General features: G+C 43.1%; 1 protein-coding gene across 4 annotated transcripts in view; it reads left to right on the top strand.

Annotated features, from left to right (window-relative positions):
• Positions 1-22,263, top strand: part of LOC143331398 (regulator of G-protein signaling 6-like) — a 40,434-nt gene extending 18,171 nt beyond the window's left edge. For 2 of the 4 annotated variants that reach the window (XM_076748226.1, XM_076748227.1), the window contains 15 exons: positions 8,972-9,071; positions 9,877-9,927; positions 10,044-10,150; positions 11,467-11,518; positions 12,014-12,078; positions 13,609-13,685; positions 14,451-14,532; positions 14,761-14,835; positions 15,935-16,036; positions 16,180-16,352; positions 16,635-16,760; positions 17,260-17,446; positions 18,155-18,244; positions 19,645-19,704; positions 19,977-22,263. In XM_076748226.1, coding sequence (XP_076604341.1) covers positions 8,972-9,071; positions 9,877-9,927; positions 10,044-10,150; positions 11,467-11,518; positions 12,014-12,078; positions 13,609-13,685; positions 14,451-14,532; positions 14,761-14,835; positions 15,935-16,036; positions 16,180-16,352; positions 16,635-16,760; positions 17,260-17,446; positions 18,155-18,244; positions 19,645-19,704; positions 19,977-20,027 — 1,398 coding nt within the window. In that variant the 3' untranslated portion in view covers positions 20,028-22,263. The remainder of the gene's footprint in view (positions 1-8,971; positions 9,072-9,876; positions 9,928-10,043; positions 10,151-11,466; positions 11,519-12,013; positions 12,079-13,608; positions 13,686-14,450; positions 14,533-14,760; positions 14,836-15,934; positions 16,037-16,179; positions 16,353-16,634; positions 16,761-17,259; positions 17,447-18,154; positions 18,245-19,644; positions 19,705-19,976) is intronic. The other 2 variants (XM_076748228.1, XM_076748229.1) reach the window with 2 other exon arrangements.
• Positions 22,264-22,729: the final 466 nt, after the last annotated feature.

Genomic DNA, 22,729 nt, shown 5'->3' with positions numbered 1-22,729 from the left:
TCTAGCAGCGTTTCCATCTGCACTTAACACACAAGAATTTTTCCGACTCAAAGGCTTTGATTTAAAGCGTCTCCTTTTGATTTGGAGGCTCTTATTATTCCTCTTTAAAAAAAAAAACAAAAAAAAAACACACACACACACGCAGTCAGAAAGCACTGACAAGATTATCCCACCCATCCAAAGAGCTCAATCTGTAATTGTAATTTAGTCAAGCTGGCTTCCTGCCCATGCTGGAGCCCAACTTGACAAACTTTTAATTGCTTAGCTCCTCTTGCCGCCACGTTGCCATGGAGACAGAGAATCTGAGCTGACACACACACACCCCTTCTGTCTCCAAAATCTCCACATCGCACTCACGTCAGTTACCATACGGGATCCTCAACTGGCCCAAACAAGTGACAAACGTCCTCATCAACACTCTCTGTCCCAGCATATGAGTCAAAGTGAGGAGCGGCTGCACAGTCGGACACTTCTGGATCTGAGCATGTTTCCCTGAGGAGCATCCAGCTTGGGTGGGCAATCAAGCAGCAGCTAATTAGACTCTTCTTAGAGTCCTGTACCTCTGGGCCTCTTTGTCAGAACAGGGTGTTTATTGTGGTGTGGCCACTTGAGCTAAAGAGACTGTTAATGGCTGGTATGTGATTAAATTACGAATGAATCTACAGGGCAACACCTGAACTGAGGGAAGAATGTGCCTGAAGATTGTGCCTTGATTTGAGCTGCTGGTTCACAGGAATAGATGCTGAAAGGTCTTCAATGCTACAATGGATTGTTTAAATGTGCAGCCTTGCGTAATTGAAACATAGTCATTCATAGGTCTTGTAACTTGTGCATCTGTCCTGGTGCACAGAGTGGTGGCAGGACACCACCGGTGTTGGCCAATTGAACGAATATATCAGCTATTGGTGATTGGCTGAGTCTTCGCTAGTTTAATGGTCTGTGTCCATAGAACAAGTGAGAGCCGCTGCTCAGCCATAGACTCTTGTTCAGCAAGCTAACCCAGTAGCACAGAGAGGCCAGGAGAGAGAGGCAGTGGGAGACACAGCGAGTAGAGCCAGAATATTTCCACATCTAACACAGTGAATTAAGCTTTTTTACATTTAAATAATGCGTATCCATGATCCTGTAGTTAAAATGATTTAGTTAATCAATTCGGTAGCAGTTAATAAAGCCTTCCAAACCCCACATAACCAACTTGACTCGTAACCACACGAAGGGGGTTGGGGGAATATGTCAGCAATTGCTGGATGTTGGGCTGATGGTGGCTGGTGAGAAGTTTTTTACATATCATCCAACCCTACAACACTACACCAATTACAATGGGTTCCTCCCAAGACTAAGCTCTCTGTCTGCGTATCTGTCAACATCCAGCAAATACAGACGCATCAGTGTGCAACATGTCATCTGTAGGTTTCCATATCACTTGATATGTTGTGCTAACAGTAACATTTTACGACATATTTACCTTCAACAACTGCCCATAATACTCAGAAATATCACATGTCCACCTCATGGTAAAACCAGGTAGCGCACCTTGTACAGCACAGTCGAGTTTGAGTCCAGCCCACGCCCTTTACTGCAGGTCAACCTCTCCCTGTCGCCCTTCAGCTGTCACTATCAAATCCCCCACCCAAAAGACGGCTTCCCCCTTCCAAGTCTCTGTTTTAAACCCTGATATCCTTTGCGCTCACAGGGAGGTTCCCAAATTTAAGCGGTGCTATCTGGTGGTGTTAATAATTACTGTCACATCTTCACACCTGCGTAACTGGGAACACAGGTTGTTTGAGCAAACCTGAAGAAGCCATTTAGCAGAACAATCCAGAGATGTGCGCCAACGTACATTTAACCTTCAGTGGGATTTTCTCGAAATTATGTAATCCAGACAGCCCAGATGTGAGTGATTCATTTTTCTCCATGTTCAGACAATTAACTTTAGTGCATTCACAATCCATTGCCACTAATGATGACAGGGATTACGTATGAAGGGTATTGGCGAAAAGGAAAATGGCTTCACTGGAGTGTAAAAGGTATTTTTTTTTCAGCTGCAGGACCTGATGGGAAAACATTTGTTTATTGCAGCAAAGAAAAGCCTTTCCCTGCAGGGCATTCCTGTGGAGATAGCAATTTGGAAACGAAATGGATCACTGAACATCTGAATATGTCTCTTTCCGAACCATTAGGATATAGTTGATGCCTTGCTGACGTGCAATATTTGACATAGCGGGGTTTTTTTTTTTGTTTTTTTTTTTTTGGTCATGATGAGGATCGCCAAGAGTTTTCAAGTAACTGTTTATGATTTTGGGCACGTACTGCACACATGACAGTGCGTGGATATGTGTCAGAGTGTGATCTAGTGTGTGCAAATGTGATTCATTCACACGTCTCCAAAGCAGTATAAGTTCCCGACCATCGCACTTGGTTGGCTGGGCTTTTCCAGTCTGCTGTGTTGCTCCTTGTGCGGCTGTCAGTGTCTCTCCCCGGTGTGTCAGATCCAGCAGAGGAGCTCTCACAGCTCCCTCATCATGACTTGGCATGCTAAGAGAGTTGGACGGTGGTGGCAGTGGAAGGGGGAGACAGGGGAGAGAAGGCGGGGTTGGGAGGAGGAGGTAGTGGTGGTGGTGGTGGCGTCGGTGGGGGGGGGTCTTCTCTCTCCAGCAGGCTTTATTCTCACCTCATTCCCCAGGGCACCACACACCAGCTGGAACTCACTTAATTATGCACCCAGTATGGCGCGGAGGTCAAAATGGCACTCAAAAAAGTAGTGTGTGACAGGTTGTGTACTTTGGAGAAGTTAGTTCATAATACATCATCCAACAAGTTATAGGCTAGGATAGAATGTGTGTAATATACACAACAAAATACAGCACAAAATGTTAAAATATCAGAACTTAGAATAAACAACAGGCAACAGTACACAGGAAACAGAAAGGAGGACTACAGGCCAACTGCCAAGAGTTGCTAGTGGTGTCCTACTAGCCCACAAGTGTCTGGAAACATAAGCACTGCAAAAGACAGCACTTCTGACAACACACGCATGGGGAAAGCTACTGTTCTATGAGCCAGCGGGGGCTCAGTGCAGCCACAGTCGCTCACTGTGAAGGAGCAGAGTTAAAATTTAAAGCCAGACAATGTTCCAACACCCTGCAGCAGTCAGCGATGCAAACAATGTACTGACAGAGAGTGTCCAGTGCCATACTGCTTTGAGGCAAGGGGGGAATTAACAGTCTATAACACAGTTCATTTGATGGAGGGCAAAGCAAAACAGTTCATCTGGGCCCAAGATTATTGAGACAACGATTGACTTGTTGCTTCTCCAAACCAAAAACACATTAATGCATAAAATTCCAGATTTGGAGCATCAAGCGCTGCATCCGGCCAGACTTACTATCAGCAGCTTGAGGAGAGGGAGACTTTTCCACAAGCCTCTCTGAATGAACTACTGGCTTATGAGAAAGCCGACGTGGTCATTTTAAGTGTTTTTACTTTATGGAACAACACAGACTTTGAAGCTGAAACTGCAGTTTAGAGACATGAAGGATTCTGCGTGACGCATGCACTCCTGGTTCAGGACTGCAATAACAATGGCCTCCATCATGTCTGATATACACAAAGTATTTTTGTCTCCTTTGTAGTTCAAAAACCTTGTCAATTTCCAACTGCCCTGACCAGGCTCCAAACCTCAACGACCTTTTAAAAAAGTCATTCAACTGTGCTGAGGTCAGATGATGAATAATCACTTACTACTTTATTCCCTTTTATTGTTGAAGGTTGCTGAGTTAAGATTTATTCATATTTTATCAGACTGAAGAGGATTACAGTGCAGGAACTGTGGAGAGTCCTCGTAAACAGTATTGATTATTTTAATAAGTGGGAAATATTTTAAACCTCACGATGGTATTTGGGAGGTATTTAAAATGAACTCTTAATAATCTGCACTATTTTTTCCTCTCCAGATTAAAATAAACAGAAGAAGAAGGGATCACAGGCTTTCTTTTGTCATATTAGGAACTTATGTCATGCTGCTGCTTTGTTAAGCAGTAAAATCCAGCCAGCTGCTCTCATTTCTAAAATCATTGTGCATAATGTGATACAATCTAATGAATCCTAATACATGTTAAATATGGTTGTGTTTTTGTTGTTATGTTCTTCCATTATTCAGTAGGTTCTTTACACTGAAACCATTAGAAACTAGAAGGGAGCTGGTAGAGCACAGACCTCACGCAGGCCTCACCAGGCTCATGATACACAGATCTGCAAGTGCAACCAGTAAGTTTTTAAATAAGTGAACAATGTTAGTGTTAATTAAATGTTCATTTAAGTTCAGCAAATTGCGTCTCATTTGTTAGTATTATTTTTATCAGATGTGATGAAAATCCAACACGATATTGACATTTTATATCGGTCATCTACCACCCTGCTGTCTAAATATCTGCGTCAGCCATTGAAAAACCCACATCAGTTGACCACCACGACCATCAGTTGGATTTTGAGATGTATGATATTTTTTCCACCAGGGCCAAATGCTCTATCCCTCACCAAGTTTCAAGAGAATCCGTCCAGTAATTTTTCCATAATCCTGCTGACAAACAAACAAAACGGTGAATATACTAAACACAGGTTTTTCTGCTGGCATGACAAGCTAATATATGGCATATGAGTGCATTTAAACCACAAATGAACCCTGGGATGCTCATAACAGGACAGGTATTCACACACCAGAAAAGGGCTCCTTGAGAAAATGACTTGGCAAAAAACTTTTCAAAGCCTCGTCACTAGTTCATCTTCATCCAGCTCCAGTGGACACGTCATAATTATCTGCAGGCCAGAAATTTATCTTTTTGCCCGTCACCTGGACATCCATCGTTTCTCCTCACAGACCCGAATGTCTTTCAACAGTGACAAGTGTGCCTGAGCCCGCTGATGACTGCTGAATCATTAATGGCGCTATTACCGCCTGATACATCTTTTAGCAGCAGCTGTCTCATTTCTGAAGACTGGGCCAGTTTTTAATAGCTTCATCTCTGGCCATTTCTGGAAAAAGGGCACGGTGTTTCAATTAGTAGGAGAAGTGAATGTTTCCATACTTAACAGTCTGCCTACCAGAGTTCAACATGTCGCATTTACGTGATGGTTATTTATGTCGCTCATGCTCTCATTTATTTCACTTCATTAAATCCAAATTACAAAACCATGTCACAGGAAGTCGTGACATCTTGTTTTATACATTAGAGCGCACATTAATGTGGACTAAATGCTCTTTATTAACTGGTGACTTTAGCTGTTTCTATTGTTATACTTCACCCCCAGCTGCTCCCTCACATTCTCCCTACACCTTTACCCTCCTACATGTGCCACACGGTGCTAGTGCCGCCCTCAGAGACATAAAAGATAAGGTGGACAAATGACAACACAAACACACCTACACACAAACACACACAGCCATGCATCGGCTCAAGTCTGCACACATGAGTGCAGCGAATGCAAACATACAGTGGCAAGATACACAAGTGTTCTCCTGATAATCATTTATAGAGCTCGGTGGTGAGGGGCAAAGTGCTGTTATCGCATGCTAGCAGCAATTTTCAGCTCTCAAAGACCCTCCACACCAAGCTGCAAACACCATTAGCTTGTACATCCAGCAGATATGATGTGCACTTTCTGTAGCTGTGCCAAGCACTTCTTGTCTGCTGTCATCCTATGGGGAGATAATGAGTTCTTCTTTCTATACTGCTGTACCCAGTCCAGGGTCCATTATTATATGAGAACAAAAGGACTTAATCCTTCCCATGTTGTTGTGTCTCCAGGGATTTGCGGAGTTCTTCAGAGTTGGATCGAACAGCGCTCATTTCAAAGCTTTTTCCCCTCTGTTTTGGGCGGAAGGTTTGTCTTCAAAGGAAAGATGGCGATGTCTCAGTGGTAATCTGTTGTGGTCCCTGATTGTATTCATGTAAAACTGTTTATGCTCACATGTAAGATGGCCTAAAATACCAAGGTTCTCTTCACAACACGAAGGGCAGATGCAGCACCCCCCCTCCCCCCACTCGCTGTGAGAGATTTATCAACAAGAGTTGAGGCAGTAATTCTCCATAGTGGATGTTCAATAATTCATGTCAAGACACTCTCTCAAGCTTATGGTGAGAGGTTGGTAATTGTCTTGCCAGGCGGTGCTCTCTCCCTCCTCTCTGCTCTGTATTATGTGCGTTATTAAATCCATATACATCTTGGTGTTTTGTTGTAGATTTATGGGCCCGTTTGTGAATCATCCATTTAATGCTTTGCGAGGGAGGGTGATTACCTTTGATTGTAATGGCGGTTGAGTAAATATGCTGTAGCACACTGAACCCTCCGCTTGTTGTTCTCTGTTTATCCTACTGTCCTCTTTTCCAAAACACATTGCAGACTTTTGGTTGACTATTACTTTAAAGTTTATTTTAAAGCATATTTTACAGGTGTGTTTCACCTGTACCTGAAACACATTTTATGGCCAAAATTACCAATTTGCCCATTTAAACTTGAGAATTGTGTAAATGTGAATGCTTATATTTGCATGTAAAAGTACATGTATGTTGCTAAGTATAAGATCTGCAGCCATGCGAGGAGCTCTCAGTACTTAGGCTCAGCAATTCTTCGAGCTAAATGCAAATGTCGGCATGGTAACATGCTCACAATGACAATGCTAACATGTTTATGTTTAGCATATATAATGTTTTCCATGTTCCATGCTAATATTTGCTAATTAACACGAAACACAACCGACAGCTGAAGCTGATGTCATTAACCCAAACCCGATTACACAGATTCAAATTTTGACCTGATGGTGGTGCTATATGTAAGGTTAAGGGATCGAAAGAGTTTATGACAATCCAGTCCAATCCAATCCAATCCAATATCTGCTGAGATATTTCAGTCTAGACCAAAGTGCTGGCCTGACTCACAGACCGGCAATGCCATTCCTACAGGCTAGCATCGCTAACAACAGAAAACATACACATAAACAGGTACAGTGTCATATACAGTTCATACTTTGATTCAATGTTTTGGAGCCTGTCTAGCCTCCATAGTGTTTGGAGTTCTCTCATGGTATTAAATGATGAATAAACAGTGGAGGAAGGAGGAAAGAGAGAAGAGAGGGTCCAGAAGTGTGCTGGAATGGCCTAAGATAGAGCAGAGCGTGACGCACCGTGCCTGCGATCGTGACTTAAAGTTAGCTGTGAATGTGGCGGGATGAGGAGGGAACGTGCCGTAGCCTACTTTAGATGAGAGGAAACAGAAAAGCCACGAGCTGAAGCTTCAAAATTCACCTAATCAGCTTTTTCATTATGTTGCAGCGTGTGTGTGCTTATTCTGCATATGCATGTGGGAGTGTGTGTGTATGTGAGCCTCTGAGTGTGCTTACTTACCAGACAAATGCTCAGGGAGCTCTAAAGAATTTAATAGACAGCACAACGACCTCAGCAGCTACTGTATTGCGTATGGTCGGCCGCTGATAATTCAGCTAAGTGTGCAAAATCAGGATCTTTTTGATGTTGATTGATTTCAAGTGAGACTCCATCAGGCAACAGAGCACAGACTGCTCACATCAATACAGGACCTGACCTGACCTGACTTCTTATGCACATAAACAACCTGCTCAAGGGCTTGACCAAGCTCCCATTTATAAAAATGAATTCAGAGTTTCTGTATGTTTGTGTGTTTCGGACGTGCGTGTCCATGTTCTTGAGTGACTGGATGTTCACTTGTTTGCTGCATGTGCTCTCCCCTGTGTCGTGAGTGTACTGAGTGGCGAGCTGTGCCGCCCTGGGCCTAATTTTAGGCTGCTGATGTGTGATGTGTTTGGGGCTCTGGCTGTGTTGGAGGTGTGATGTTTATCTCTTCCCGTGGGGAATAGCTGCGACAGCCTTTTCAATTCGTCAAAGCTTCTGACCAAAGCCTGTCTTACCGCTAAATAAATCAGCTCAACGTGAAGCTACATTACCATACAAAATGTATGTCTTTCAGAAAGCAATTCGCTGTGTTGAAGCTTTGACACAGGCCCATTCAAGCTTCATAGAGTGCATACCACAGGGCGTCACTCTCTATCACTATCAAAACCACATATGTTTAAATACAACTGTTTGAGCTTCAGCCCTGATTTGGACTGGCCTCTGGTCAATTTCCAGCATCACTACACTGGTGTCCACTGAGTATTACATTTATTTCCAAACACTTAAAGCTGCTACATGTAGAATTTCACCCCAGTGGAAAAAAAAGATGCAGATGAGATAAATAAGCAAAAAAGCAATGAATAGAATTTTCTCTTGCGTCTCGTTTTTCTATTTAAAGCTGCACTGACCAGTATCTTTATGTTAACAATGGATCAGATGACTCAGTGTGATGTGAAAGGGCTTTTTTTTTTTTTTTTGTAATGAGCCATAATTTCTCTGTGTTGATACACTCTCACCACCCATCAACCTTGTGTCCAGTCCAGACATGGCAGTAAAAAAGCCCTGATGAACCCACTGTACAGTGTCTGACCAGCATCAAGCAGCAGGAGGACGAAGCTAGCTATGAGCTGGTGAACACTGAGGAGCATTAAGCTGCTTAAGAGCCAGATATTTCCTTCAGGAGTTGGTAAAGACCAAAAACAGAACTAAAAATTTCACTTACATTCATCAGGTGGTGAAAATGAATGCTACTGTTTCTCTGTATCTGCTGGATGAGTAAAGAGGCAACTGTTTGCTACCATGGTACCTTTACAAAGTTTACAGCTTCTTCTGGCCCCAGGTGGCCAAAATATCAGCCGTTGCAGCGTTAGCTCAATCCTGAATCTAATGTTTAACTTTAAATAGCTCCTGTAATTACTGAAAATTAGTCAAAATGTCCTTAAATTGGATTCTCTTCTGATGAGTTTTAAGGAAAAAAATGGTGAAAAACATTGTGTGTTGTTAGATAATTGAACCTTTAACACACTCTCCCTCCGGCCTCCCCACAGATTGAAGACATTGTTACACGAATACAAGATGAGAAAGCAGGAGGCGTTGCCATCCGGACTGTCAAAAGCTTCCTGTCCAAGATCCCCAGTGTGGTCTCAGGTTAGTGTTTGTGAATGCATGCCTGGTTACTGTACACAGTGTGATTGCTCATTTACTCTCTCTATATATACTGCATACATATGCCTGTGTGTTTCTTCTTTAATAAGGGCTTGTCTTACTGGGTGTTGTGATAACTGTGTGTTTGTGTGTGTGTTTTGTTGTCTCACCCAGCCACCCGAGTGGACTAATGGCAGGCGTATGCGTCAGAATCAGGAAAGCAAATTTGACCTTTTGGGCTCATTTAAATGACTGCTACTACAGTTGGAGGCAGATGATGTCTTTGCCAATATGACCTCAGTCACTGAGGAAACTGCCTGTGGAGTGACACTGCCCTTGTCACACCGCGGAGAAGCCACTGTTCTCCTCCTCTGTCCTGTCTGTAGCCCTCTGTGCGCATGCACTGTACTCCTTCATGTGTTTGTGTATGAAATGAGTCACCAGCGTTGGACGAGGGGGTCGTTCCCGCTCTCCCAGAGGTTGCATTCAGGGTCACTCCTTCACGTGGCTCCCCCAGGCCGATGGCTTCAAGATCTCTCTCAGCAGTGTCTGCCAAGCACATAAACCAGGCCAAATATTGTGCTGTCCAGGAGCAGACAGAGAGAGATGACTGCAAACCTGTTACCATCATGTTATATTTAGACGCTCACTCAGCTTTGACAGCTCTGACCCACAGCTTTGAACAGAGACGACTCACAAAGACTTCCTGGGAGCTCATTTGTGTTTGGGGATTGCAGCTTTTGTTGAAACTATTGCAGATGTGGAACTGTAATGCCACTTCTAACCGATGTCCTTCTCTGAATACCAGGGGCGGACATTGTGCAGTGGCTGATGAAAAACCTCTCCATTGAGGATCCAGGTATGCCTGCTGAGCAATCTGTCATTACATGTTAGCACAATAGAGCTCAATTGAAGAGGAAGGCAATTTCAAATCATGCCTTCCTCCCGTCTGTGTGCCTTCTCTCATGTCAACAGCTGAAGCCATCCACCTTGGGAGTCTGGTCGCTGCCCATGGCTACATCTTCCCCATCTCTGACCATGTCCTGACACTTAAGGATGATGGAACCCTTTATCGCTTCCAGGTACGGAAATCTAAACCACAGCAGAGTCGCTGATATGTGTTGTGTCACCTTTGAATATAGAACAATAAGATGATGGTAGTTTATCAGAGGGATATGTTTATTGCGTGATGCTAATGGGAGCAATCCTTACTAAGCCTATTACTCATCCCACCAAGGTCGATAGTGTATATCCCTGCTGGACGCTGCGTCAGAGCAGGAGGTGGGCCGCAGAACAGGGCCCACAGGCCAGCCGCGCAGCTTGTCAGAGGGGTGTTTTTTTCTTCGCTCCATCTGATCCAGCATGAACTTTGACAGGTCCTTCTGATGGCTACGGGCTCCACGATGACTCATTACTGTGACTGGGCCATTAGCATCTTAGCCCAGCCAGCCAGGCAGGCGCTCCTTTGGGACGCACTGAGCTGGCTGCACGCTGGCTCTGCACTTTTCGCTGCCACCAGCATGCCCCTGCTCCTCCCCCTCAATCTACCTCTGAATGCATTTATTTTCACCTCTATTGCTCAAGATTAAAAGCCATTATTGTGCCTGCGTAGGGAGGGCAGCATGTGTCACACTTGCTCATTCAGCGGGGGCTAAAAATACTCCCTCTGATGTTGTCGTGATGCAACAGGCCCACGTCATCAGAACATCTAGAAAGAGTCCACGGTGCATTTGAAATGTGTTGGCCAGACTCCATAGCTGTGCTGTAAGGATTAGTGACAGGGAAATGTTTGTTTGCTGGTCTATAAATAGATACTATTCTGGTAGAAGACCCAGATTTAACGTCTTCTGTTTGCAGATGTTAGCATGCAGTGGTGACGTCTTATAGACTCAACTTGATGGTTAAAATGAGAGGATGTTAACCTTTTTGTTCATTTCACTCAAACAAGCGCGTTCATCAGCGTCAGCCTTTTGTTCTCAGGCTAATCACCATTCTGAGTAATAGTGGAGATGAAATATGTGGTTGAGTACCACCAACTTCTAATTCTGCCCCTCTTATTAAGAATGCATGATAGATGTGAGTGATCCATTATTAATGGACTTGGGAATGAACTTTGAATGGTTAATATCATTTGCAATAGACAATAAAATATGGATCGAGAGAATATAGTTACCACTGCTCCTCAGATAGTTATGTGCAGCACACGGATGTCAAGGATCATAAAACAGAGTCATCTTTTGACTTTTTGTGGAAGCGCAGTGGGAGCTTGAGTGGTGGGAGAAATGAGATTCCAGCCTTCATGCTGGAGACTATTATTGTTTATCTGGAAAAAGAATGTAATGCTGATTACACGAGTAAATAAACAAAGTCTGTTTCTGTTTCATCCCCTTCTGATCAGTCTCCATATTTCTGGCCTTCAAACTGTTGGGAGCCGGAGAACACAGACTATGGTGAGTCACACGCTGTCGCTCAATGTTTGCCTCCTTCTCCAAACCAGTAAGATCTCGCTAACGCCCTCGGCTGTCTCTCTTCCTCCAGAGCTGAAGCACAACTCATACTGTAGATCTGTTGTTGACACTCACTGACTATTGATCCACAGGGCCGTTCCCTGTCATGTATCTGCCCTCGAGGAACCCCACTACAGACAATCCTGTGGGACAAGATTAGCCTAACAAAATAAAGGGACAGTCGCTGATATGAGCATGTCTCCGGCTCTCTGCATGGCATTTACTCCAGGCTTGTTATTTCAGAGGACAACACATCGCCTGCTGCTCCATTCATTAGTGCTGGTTCACACAGCTGAGACCTTAGTCAGAAAAAAAAAGAGCATGATCCATTAGAGATATTCCTTTTTTATTTTCTGGTTACAAAACCAGACAACCCATGTGACTGACTCTATTGCCCTCTTCATGTCTCACTCTCTCTGTCTCTCTTTTCCCCTCCAGCCATTTACCTGTGCAAGCGCACCATGCAGAATAAGGCCAGGCTTGAGTTAGCTGACTATGAGGCTGTAAGTACACTGTCATTTTGATTTTAGCGATCGCTGGGAAGCTCTCAGTTCAATGCAGTCATTGTGCATGGACCATAATGTGATGACACTCTGAATTTCCTGTTTTCTTTCACTTTGCTGAAAATCGAAAGAGCTGAAACAGTGTCCTCTGGGGCCCTGAAATGCCAAAATCCATTCTTCCCAGCAAAAAGCCATTATCAAGTTACAGACTTTTATGCAAATGTGTCAGAGGTCATTTTTCCTTTTCAGAAGCACCATTTGGCAGAATACAATGCACTCATTTACTGGCCATAAAATGCATACAAATGTATCTGATACAGTAGGTCTACTTGGCATCAGCAGATCAATACAGTCTCAAGAGGGGCATTACTGCAGTGCTGATCTCTTGCTATTATACAACAGCAATGCACTGCACTTTAATATTCTAAATTACTCTGCAACTATTGTCCAGTAGACTTCCCTTCTCTCCTATTCAGGTCACTTTATGCCTCCAGGCCTCATTTCTCTCACTGTTATCATCCCTGCTAGCTGGTGCACAGAATTATTTTTCTCTTTGTAATGAGATGATGTACTATATCTTTGACAGATGCTCGTAATGATGGTGCCATTACAGACGTACTGTTCAGCATGCACCGTTGCTATGTGTAGATTATGGAGCTTTTAAGAGCTTGTAAAGCTGTTTATTTTGTTTTAGCAGAGCAAAACTCATCACGTGATGCTGAGTTGCACTCAATGTACTCATGAGTGTGTGGTTGTGACCATTGTTGGTAATCATCCCCTGCTGGTCTCACACCAGAGATGATTTCTAAAAATGCAACTGATGAATATTTGGAACTGTGAGCCCAATTATTTCATACATTCAAGAGTCCAAATTGGCAAACTGGCAAATGGCCAATGCTTACAAGGAAGACAATTCAGGATGCATTTGTATTTGTTTACCTTTTTGGCAGAAAGTTACCTGAGAAGATTGATACCTCTCTCATGTTTGTACAGTAAACATGAAGCCACGGCCTGCAGCCAGCTTATCTTAGCATGAAGAGTGGAAAACAGGGAATCTGATAGCCTGTCTTGTCCAACAGTGTTTGTTTAATGTAAAAGTGTCAAGACTTCATGAGGTTAATGTTCCTGGTCAACAAATTGTCAGTAAATAACCTGTAAGAGTCAGAACAGCTTTATGCTAAGCTAAGCTAACCAGCTGTCTGCAGTGGCGTCATGAGAGCGGTGTGAATCCTCTCACTTAACTCTCGCCAAGAAAGTGACATTTCCCAAAATTATGAGCGACTTCCTTTTTGAATACAGTGATCGGTTACAGTTAATGCACTGATTTGTTCAATAATGGCGTAGATGCATCAAAGTCCACAGCAATTCAGAAACTTGTTCAGGGACATGTTGGTGAGAGGTCGTCTCGTCTCAGCAACGGTAATCCAAAGTTATGGCACGCCATCACAGTGAATGGATAATGTAATCATCTAAAGGCCTTGAATTCAAATGACCTTCTCCCCTGACGCTGCGCCTGATTGGTTCCCCCAGGAGAACCTCGCCCGGCTGCAGAGGGCTTTTGCCAGGAAGTGGGAATTTATCTTCATGCAAGCTGAGGCCCAAGTCAAGTGAGTGCATGACAGCGTGTACATGTGAGTCAGAACATGCCACCTCTTGAAATCACTGTCAGTCTAGTGTGACACACTTAGAGCAGGAGAGCTGTGGGGATACAGAGATGTCGTTGAAATCAGGTTTATACATTTGGCTACATGCATGATTTGAGTGTTATTTCCCCAAGGTAGACAAAACGCTTCAGTGTGCAGTGTCACTTGGGCCAGCGCTCTGCTCGTTAGCAATGCTCTGTTTTCATGCCCTGCTTTGACTGGAGGGTTTCGTGCATTAAATACAGCAAGTATTCCCCTATGAAACACACACAACTCTCACCAACTTCCCTCTCTTTGTAAGACTTCCATCTGGTGGCTTGCTTGTGTAAGTACAGCGCTAATATCTCGACACTCAGTGAGGAATCAACCTTCCTCTCTTGTCTATTAAAATCTTCTGTCATTGTGTTGTTGTGTTGCTGTTTTGTATAAGTGGGGGTGACATGGAAAGCAATAAGTCTTCCTTCATCTGGGGAGTAAATAATACCTTACCAAGGGCCGATCAGTAAATGTCAGTTATGTAAGAGCTCGGCCCCACCAGCGGCAAACCCAGGCATGGCTTGGCGAGCAGACAGGTTAGGACCCACACTCTTCAGGCCTGTATTACCATTTGTGTGGCTGTGTGTTTGTGAGAGTGTGTGAATTAATTGCGGGGCCTGATTTATTGGGTTTGACCTGGTATTTCAGAGGTGTGTGCTCTCTATATGAGTGGCCTGTTTCTTATGTTCGAAGGATCGACAGGAAGAAGGACAAGGCAGAGAGGAAGATCCTGGACAGCCAGGAGAGGGCATTCTGGGACGTCCATCGGCCAGTGGTGAGTTAGGACCAAAGTCATGGAAAAAGAAAAGGAGCGGAAAGAAGGTGCTGATGGAATAAAAATGGAAATGGACAAAAAAGAAAGGAAGAAATGAGGATTGTTAATCAGATTTGGTTACTTTGCATTGGGGGGGGGGGGGGGGGGGGGCAAGGGCAGACTATACATGCTGGAGAAACATTGTTATCTGACCCAGAAACACTCTCTGTCTCCTGCCGCCTCCCACAGCCAGGCTGTGTCAACACCACAGAGATGGACATCCGCAAGTGCCGAAGAGAGAGGAACCCACACAGGGTAAAAAAGGTGAGCAGAGGAGACATCGCTGGTGTGATACATGACAGTTTAGCTTCCAGAGCCTTAATATTTTTATCTCAACACTGGTTTTTAGACCTATCATCCCACGTCCTTCCCACACAGGGCTGTGACCGGGATTTTAGAAATACTGAGGTCATAAATCCAAACCCCGTCCCTCCCTCATTGCTTCAAAGCCTTGTCCACAGTGCCAGGATGTAATTCTGGAGGGCAGAAATGCTAAATCCCTTTTACATTTTGAGGAAATGTTTGTTTCTTCTTACAAAAATTTCCCAAATCACAATCAATCAATATCATTTCTATAAAACACTTGAAACTCAAGAAAACATTTTTCTAAAATCTGTCATTTTTATAAAACTTTTAATTAAGATGAAATTTAAAATTAAAGAATCTGTATATGCTTTTTTATTTAGTTTAATTAAAACATTTGTATAAAAAAATATGCATTTTTTGTTAAATATTTTAAATAACTTTTCACTGACATTTTTTATCACAAAATTACAAAAAAGATAATTGTATATTTTTTAGTTAGTCAGAAAATATTTTTCTCAAATATGTAACTTCTCAAAAATATCTGAAATTAAGTTGTACTGTAGTGTAGTGTGTACTAGTTCTTATTACAAGATGACAAAAAATCTGTAGTTTTGCTTAGTTAATTAATATATTTCAATATGATATAAATATATTTCTAAAAAGTATAAAAACGCCAATGTCTGTATATAGTATATTTTTATTTAAAAGTATTTATTATATATATAGCAAATAAATATTTTACAAAACATATATGAATATTAATTTGCACAAATTTCCAAATATAAGTGAGTAAAAAAACAACCAAATCCAGATCAATAGATCAATAGATCCAAAGACATTTAGTCTAAAATACCTGTTTAATTTCTGTGAAAATTCTCTTCAAGTTGTTAAAACCCCAACTTCCCAGACACAATACTGAGGCTGTGACCCTTCAGTGGTCCCACAACTATTACCTGACATTTATCAAACTGCAATACTGGTCTGTCAAGGTTCATCAAAACCCAGTGGCATCCAAACACAATGAGGTTTCACACATCTCTCCTTGTGCCTCCTCCAGTCGGTCTACGGGGTACCGGATGATGGCCAGAGCCAGCCGAGTCCCAGCCACATCAGCTCCCAGCCAACCAGGAAGCCCACCAAAGAGGACGTTCAGAAGGAGGTAACTCACGGTGTGACAGTCTTCTCCATAGGTCATTACCGCCGCTCTGCCTCACCCATCCATCATAACGACAGTCGGGGACGCAGACTGATGAGCTGTTACCTTATTTAGCTTCCTCATTACTCTCTCTCCCTCTCCATCAGATTACCTTCTTGAACACCCAGCTGGACAGACACTGCATGAAGGTTTCCAAAGTGGCCGACAGTCTGATGAGCTACACCGAGCAATTCATGGAATATGACCCCTTTGTATCGTCCGTAGAGCCCTCCAACCCCTGGATCAGTGATGACACTTCCTTCTGGGACTTAGAGGCAAGGTGAGGCTGGAGGGACCATGTGGGGATGCAGGCTGAGAGTTCACCAGAGGCTGATAATGCTATAAACAGACGCTGAGGTTGGGTTGAGCATGAAGGTCTCGTTGCTGATGAACTTTTGTTGTCCTGAATTAGGAGGGGCCTGTCTGTTCGGATCTCATCTCAAATGAGAACCACCGCCGGCAAAGGTTTACTGTGCTCTGATGTCCCGGCCTCTGCTCTCTGTGGACCCTTTTCTATTCCATCCTATTTTATTCTATTCTTCTCTAATCTGTTTCTGAGCAGTCGTGACCCCAGCCAGCAGCGTGTGAAGAAGTGGGGCTTCTCTTTGGAGGAGGCGCTGAAAGATCCAGCAGGACGAGACCAGTTCCTGAAGTTTCTAGAGTCAGAGTTCAGTTCAGAGAACCTGCGGTGAGACTGTCATTTTCCCTCATGTCCCTTTCTGAAAGAATCAATACTTTTTATAATAACAATGAATCACACAATTGCTTGTATGTGAAATGGGTCACCCAAACATTTAGTCTAGTACAATTTTCAGACACTTGAGTATTTCTATTTTATGCTCCTTTATACTTCTGCTTCACTACATTTCACTGTGAAATAACATACTTCTACTTCACAGTTATGCAACAGCTATGGTTACTTTGCTGTTTAAGATTTAACATATAAACCTTTGATCATCTTGTGTTATACATAAATTAGCTCCGCTTTGAACTCTACCATCATGCATGTTTGCATCACGCAGCACCAATAATCCAGTAACATATCATAAGTAATAATGGCATTGTCAGCATATATTATAATACTAAATAATGCAAAATGGCTGCAACTTAACTGCCTTTTTTTTTTTTTGCACATTGCATTTTATATTCTAGGAAGTTGTCACTGATTAAATATGATGCTGCTGTAGGTTCTGGTTAGCAGTGCAGGATCTGAAGCGGCGGCCACTCCAGGAAGTGGCCTCCAGGGCGCAGGAGATCTGGCAGGAGTTTCTGGCCGAGGGAGCGCCGAGCTCCATCAACCTGGACTCTCACAGCTACGAGCGCACCAGCCAGAACCTCAAGGACCCCGGACGATACAGCTACGAGGACGCTCAGGTGGCCCGTGTCGTTTCTTCCTCTTGGATGAATTCACATGGCTGTACATGTTCACGCACGCATGAACACACCTTCACACAAGTCTGAATAAACACCAGATACATACAGCGGCAACACACCTGCGCCTGTACGCGCAGATACAACCAACCTTCTCTAGTGCTACACAGAAAGTGATTTAGTGGTCCAGAAAATACTTAATTATATAATTTAACAATACTCCCTATGGTATTTAAGCTCTGTTTTTTCAGTAAAAAGGTCCTTTCACTGAGTTCAGATGGCTTAACCCATTACATTCCTGTTTACAACCCACACACACACCAAAACCCTGAACCCTTCTATCCCACTCATGTTACACACGTGACAGGAAAAAGAGAAGAAGAAGAAGAAGAATGATGGAGTGTGTTTATGCCAGGGCCTAATGAGACAAATAATGCCATGAATAGGTTGTTCATCATGGTTTCCTCTGGTTGAAAGTGGGTTGGTGTGTGACGTGGAACGCCTCTCACTGGCAGGACATTACTCAGCTCTGTCTCACAGGACTCTGCTGTTCACGTCAGCGCGCTCGGTTTGCATCACCCCCTCTGAATCGCACATGCATGCGTCGCATCACCATGACCAGACATCCTTTATTTCTCTCCACTTCTCTTCATTCCTCCTTTTGGTTCCCTTTGGCCAGCACTCACTCATCAGCCTTTCTTTCTATTGCAGGAGCACATATTCAAGCTAATGAAAAGTGACAGCTATGCACGCTTTTTGCGATCCAACATCTACCAAGACCTCCTGTTAGCCAGGAAGAAGGTGAGCTGCACTCACTGACCCCGATGTCACCTCTTCTTTTTTAATCACTCTTACTGCACTTGTCATATTGGTTAGATTCTTTTTTATGATTTGAGAGACATTCAAGGTCGGTATCTATTTTATGCATTCAGTAATTCAGTAAAAGGGGATATTTTAATGGTGAAAGCGCAACGACAAGTGCCAGGTGGTAGGTCTTGCTTATTTTTTTTATGGCAATTTAAACATATCCAGTGGCTGGGGCGTGTTTTCTATTTAATTAAGTTAATTTATTTACATTTTAAGCATTCTTCTGTTACCAAACTGTCAAGGCCAAGAAAATAGTATAGTAGCCCTGAGTGTCAATATTACATACTGCAAAGGAGTTATTGACAGTGATGGAATGTAACTAAATGCACAATGTAGTCACACTTAGCTCTAACTGTACCAGCTGTAACATTAGTGATGCTTACACATTAATGCATCAATAACTAATATCCAAAAATATAATATAATCCACTATAATATACTAGAGTACAATATATACTATTCTGAAATGGGCCATTCTACATAATGAGTACTTTGACTTTTGGTTGATGCTAATACTTTCCAAATTTTAAATGCATGACTTTTACTTGTAATATTGCTGTGGTATTTTTGTGATGTACATGAAGAAAGCACAGTAATTCAAACATCTCAGAGTTTAGGACTTGAAGGTAATCTGATCACACGCACATGCTGCAAGGGTGGGTGTTTTAATGTCATTTGGCAGCTCGTAACCAGGTCTGTCAGTCTCCACTTCAACACTGTTATGAGACAACTCACAGAGCCCCAAAAAGGCAAAACAACTGTGCCCAAGACACAGGTGCAAGGAAACTGCTAAATTATGTAAAATGTCAAGGAAAGAGTCTCAAAACACATGACATCATATGCCAACCACAAAGAGGAACAACATGCTGTGAATAGAAATTACCAACATAGATGTGCCAGAAAAGAAGAGAAACTCTGTAAGACAGATGACAGATGCAGCCTAATGTGTCCCAAGGTTGTAGCAGTGATGATTTTGTTAGTTTTGTGTTATTTTTTTCTCCCTCTTGTAGACTATAAGTGTCATTTTTAAGATGTGCACAGCTAAACAATCAGTCATTTAGCTGTTACTGTGTAATATGGAGCTTTCCAGCAAATCACTGCTGCCTCTGTTCATGCTAGCCTTTCTGCCCTTTCCCGTTTGGACACTACTCCTTCTGCTGGCCGGTCACTGACCCCACTCCATTTCCTATAAAATACGACTCCCCCACTGTCCTCTCGGCCCTCATTTTTGCAATGCTTGGCCCCTTTTATCCTCACTAACTACATCACCTCCGAACCCCATCAACACCCGTACCTGACCCAAACACTCACCCTGCTTCCCCCTCCCAAAACAGCAGCCAGCAGACACTGAGCAGGGCCGCCGCACCTCCTTGGAGAAGTTCACCCGCAGTGTGGTAAGTCATTTGGAGCTGGGGCTGTTCATATCACAAACCACACTGGCTGGCGCACTATCAGTGGCTTTTGCAACTATAACCATATTACACTCTATTATGGCTCTTCATACCTGTAATAGGAAGCGTATGTAGATGCACATGCTAGTCACATGAATGGTTGCAACCAAGCATTTTAGATTAAAAAAGCACCTTTGTTTTTTGTGATTTATTCAGTTCTTGCATTGTCAGCATCTCAGTGCGGTAATGGGTTTTGGTTTTAATTGACCTTCTAGGGCAAGTCATTGACGGGAAAGCGCCTGACAGGCCTGATGCAGTCATCCTGACACAGCCTGTGCTGGAGGAGCACAGCCAGACCCTGCTGGGGGAGTGACCGCCACACAGGGGCCGGGGCAGGGCCACAGACAGTGGAGCTGGGCTGGACAGGGCTGCTGTGGAGGCTCTCAGACACTGCTCCGAGGACTGCTGCTGCCATACTGGTAGTGCAGCACCGGACCCGCCGGGGCGACCGCCCCAAACAGAACCACTGAGGAAAAGACGATGCTGACAGAGGGAACCTCAGCCAACACAACACATGGCATGCAGCATACAGTATAAGCACATTCAGACTAGGGCTGCCCTCTTTTCATCACTTAGTCGTAAACTGGTTGTTAGGCTCTCTGTCGACTAAGCTGATCAGTTTCTATTGATTTTGTTTTGTTTTATACAAAGGTGTACTGGATATTAAAAGCACATCTCCGGTATTGCAACAATATTCTTTGATGAAAAACAATACATGTACATTTGCTACAACGTTTGCAATGAATTGACTATTGGTTTAGTTGTCCTAAAGCAGCTGGGGCCAGTCCCGACTCAGACATACTTGCTTCAATACAAGGTCAAAGAGGCACATCGACACAAATCTACAATATTTTGCATATGTCTCTGTACTCACAAGGCAGCCAGCAATAAATAAAGCGTGAGACCACTTATTTCTTTTTTTAGAAATATATCAAACCTCTTTTTATATCCTTGAAGTTTATATCTGTTCCTTAAAAAGCACATGACATGTCAGTTATAAAGTTTTTGGCAGTAATGAAGAATAGAAAAAGATGTTTTTTTTTTCCCCATAAGTTATATTTAATGACGTCTACAAAACTGATTTTTGAAGGTATAGTTTTTCATGCTTCATTACATTCCAAAATCTGGCATAAGGGCTTAATGTAGCATTCACACTGCACCATCACGGGTCACCTTAATGTCTTTGTTCAGGATTAATGTTTCGTTTCCACAACAGTGCTTTGCGATGAGACTTGTGGCAAAGACAAATCGAATCCAGTTGGCAAATTGGTTCACTGCTTTCACAACCTCCCAGGCTTCAAGTTCCAAAATGTTCAGGCTGCACAGTCAAATTCATCAATTCCAAAAGCGTGTGTGTGAAGCTTCAGCACAAACAGTGGCCCACATGGCCGTGTGAATTCACAGTGATTTGTGGCTTTACTTAAGTCACAGCTCTAGTGTGTTCAATCACGTGATAAAACGTCCTCATGCCTTCTGGGTTCCCACTGTAGTGTAGTTTTTAATGTTTCCAGTGCCATGGGTCCATCTAGTGGTGGTTGAACCACAGGACCAAGCAACAGAGTGTTACATGACTGTATCAAGCAGTGTTCACATCATATGGAAAGACATCATGATGTCAAAACTAGTTTCATTTCAAGGCCTGCAGCCCAATTTGGGATCATTTATGTTTTGTTGTTTTTTTTTTGCTGCATGAATATCTCATCTGTTGTTTTCACAAAACAATGAAATCTGCCCATGTTTTTTTTGGCAGAGTGTATGCCGTGACTCTCCATCTGATAATCGTCATGTGTTTTAATGACTATGGGGAAAATGGTGCATGTTATTGGACCACAATGGAGTGTTAGCTGACTCTCTGAGGACAGCGCACAGGTCAGGGAAAAGCTCTGGACTGAAGCAACGCTCTACAATGAACAGACATCAATGCCCTGAAATACAACAGTCAACAGCGTTTGACCTGTCATGGGTGCCACACACTGAACACTAAGGCCTCTGCGCTCCACTGTGGCTTAAAACTTCTTCTACAGACAGAAAGCGCTTGGACTGAAGAGATTTTAGTCTCACAGCTCCCCCCTGAGGCCAGTGACTGCTACAGCTCCAAACCACTCTGCCGAATGAGGCGATCATTTATTGTTTTCTATTAGAGTCGTTGCAATGCACTGTACAGGTCATATTAATAATCATCATTATTATCATAAACCAGTAACCTCTTGATTATACGTTAGAGAGAGACGCTTAACTCGACTCAATGTACCAAATGTTATTCTCAGCACAAACACAATGACATTATATACAGGGTGCATTGTCCATGTAAATTGGTGACATTTCATTATCCAAAAGCACACTTTATTATGATATGGGCACATTACTATGCATGTAACATATTCAGGGCATTTTGTGCTTTTAGTTTCTCAATCAGCAAGATAACTACTGGCACTCCCAAACACTCAAGCACCTGCTATCTATTCATGGGTACCAAATAATAAAATCTCTGGACCTGTCTCTTTTGTTTTGTTTGCTGTTGGTGTTTGCCGGTTGGTGTCATGAAACAAACATCAAATGTGTCCCTTCCCTCTGTGTCGGCGGAGGTCTGACAACACTCATAATTTCTGTCCTTGGTAGTATCTCGTCAGGAGCAGTTACAGCCTCCTGAGCACGGCAGGTGGTTCACACAAGCAGCTCTGTGATGCTATGTGTAAGAGCTAAATGCTAACATGAGCATGTTCTCAATGACGATGCTAACAAGGTGATATTTAGCAGGTATAACGTTTACTGTGTTCACCACATTAGCATATTAGCATGCTAACACTGGAACCACTAATTGTTATCCATTATTTAACACATATATCACACTAACCTCTGTGTGGTGAAACATCTGATGTTAGATGGCAGTGATCATGGTGATGATGATGATGATGATGATGTTACTCACAGCTGGTTTTCCAGGTTTTGGTCCTTCAGTCTTGAGCAG

Source organism: Chaetodon auriga, chromosome 14 (genome assembly GCF_051107435.1).
Source record: "Chaetodon auriga isolate fChaAug3 chromosome 14, fChaAug3.hap1, whole genome shotgun sequence".
Classification (NCBI taxonomy): domain Eukaryota; kingdom Metazoa; phylum Chordata; class Actinopteri; order Chaetodontiformes; family Chaetodontidae; genus Chaetodon; species Chaetodon auriga.
The sequence above is the reverse complement of the archived record's forward strand: the minus strand, read 5'-3'. Positions and strand labels throughout refer to the sequence as shown.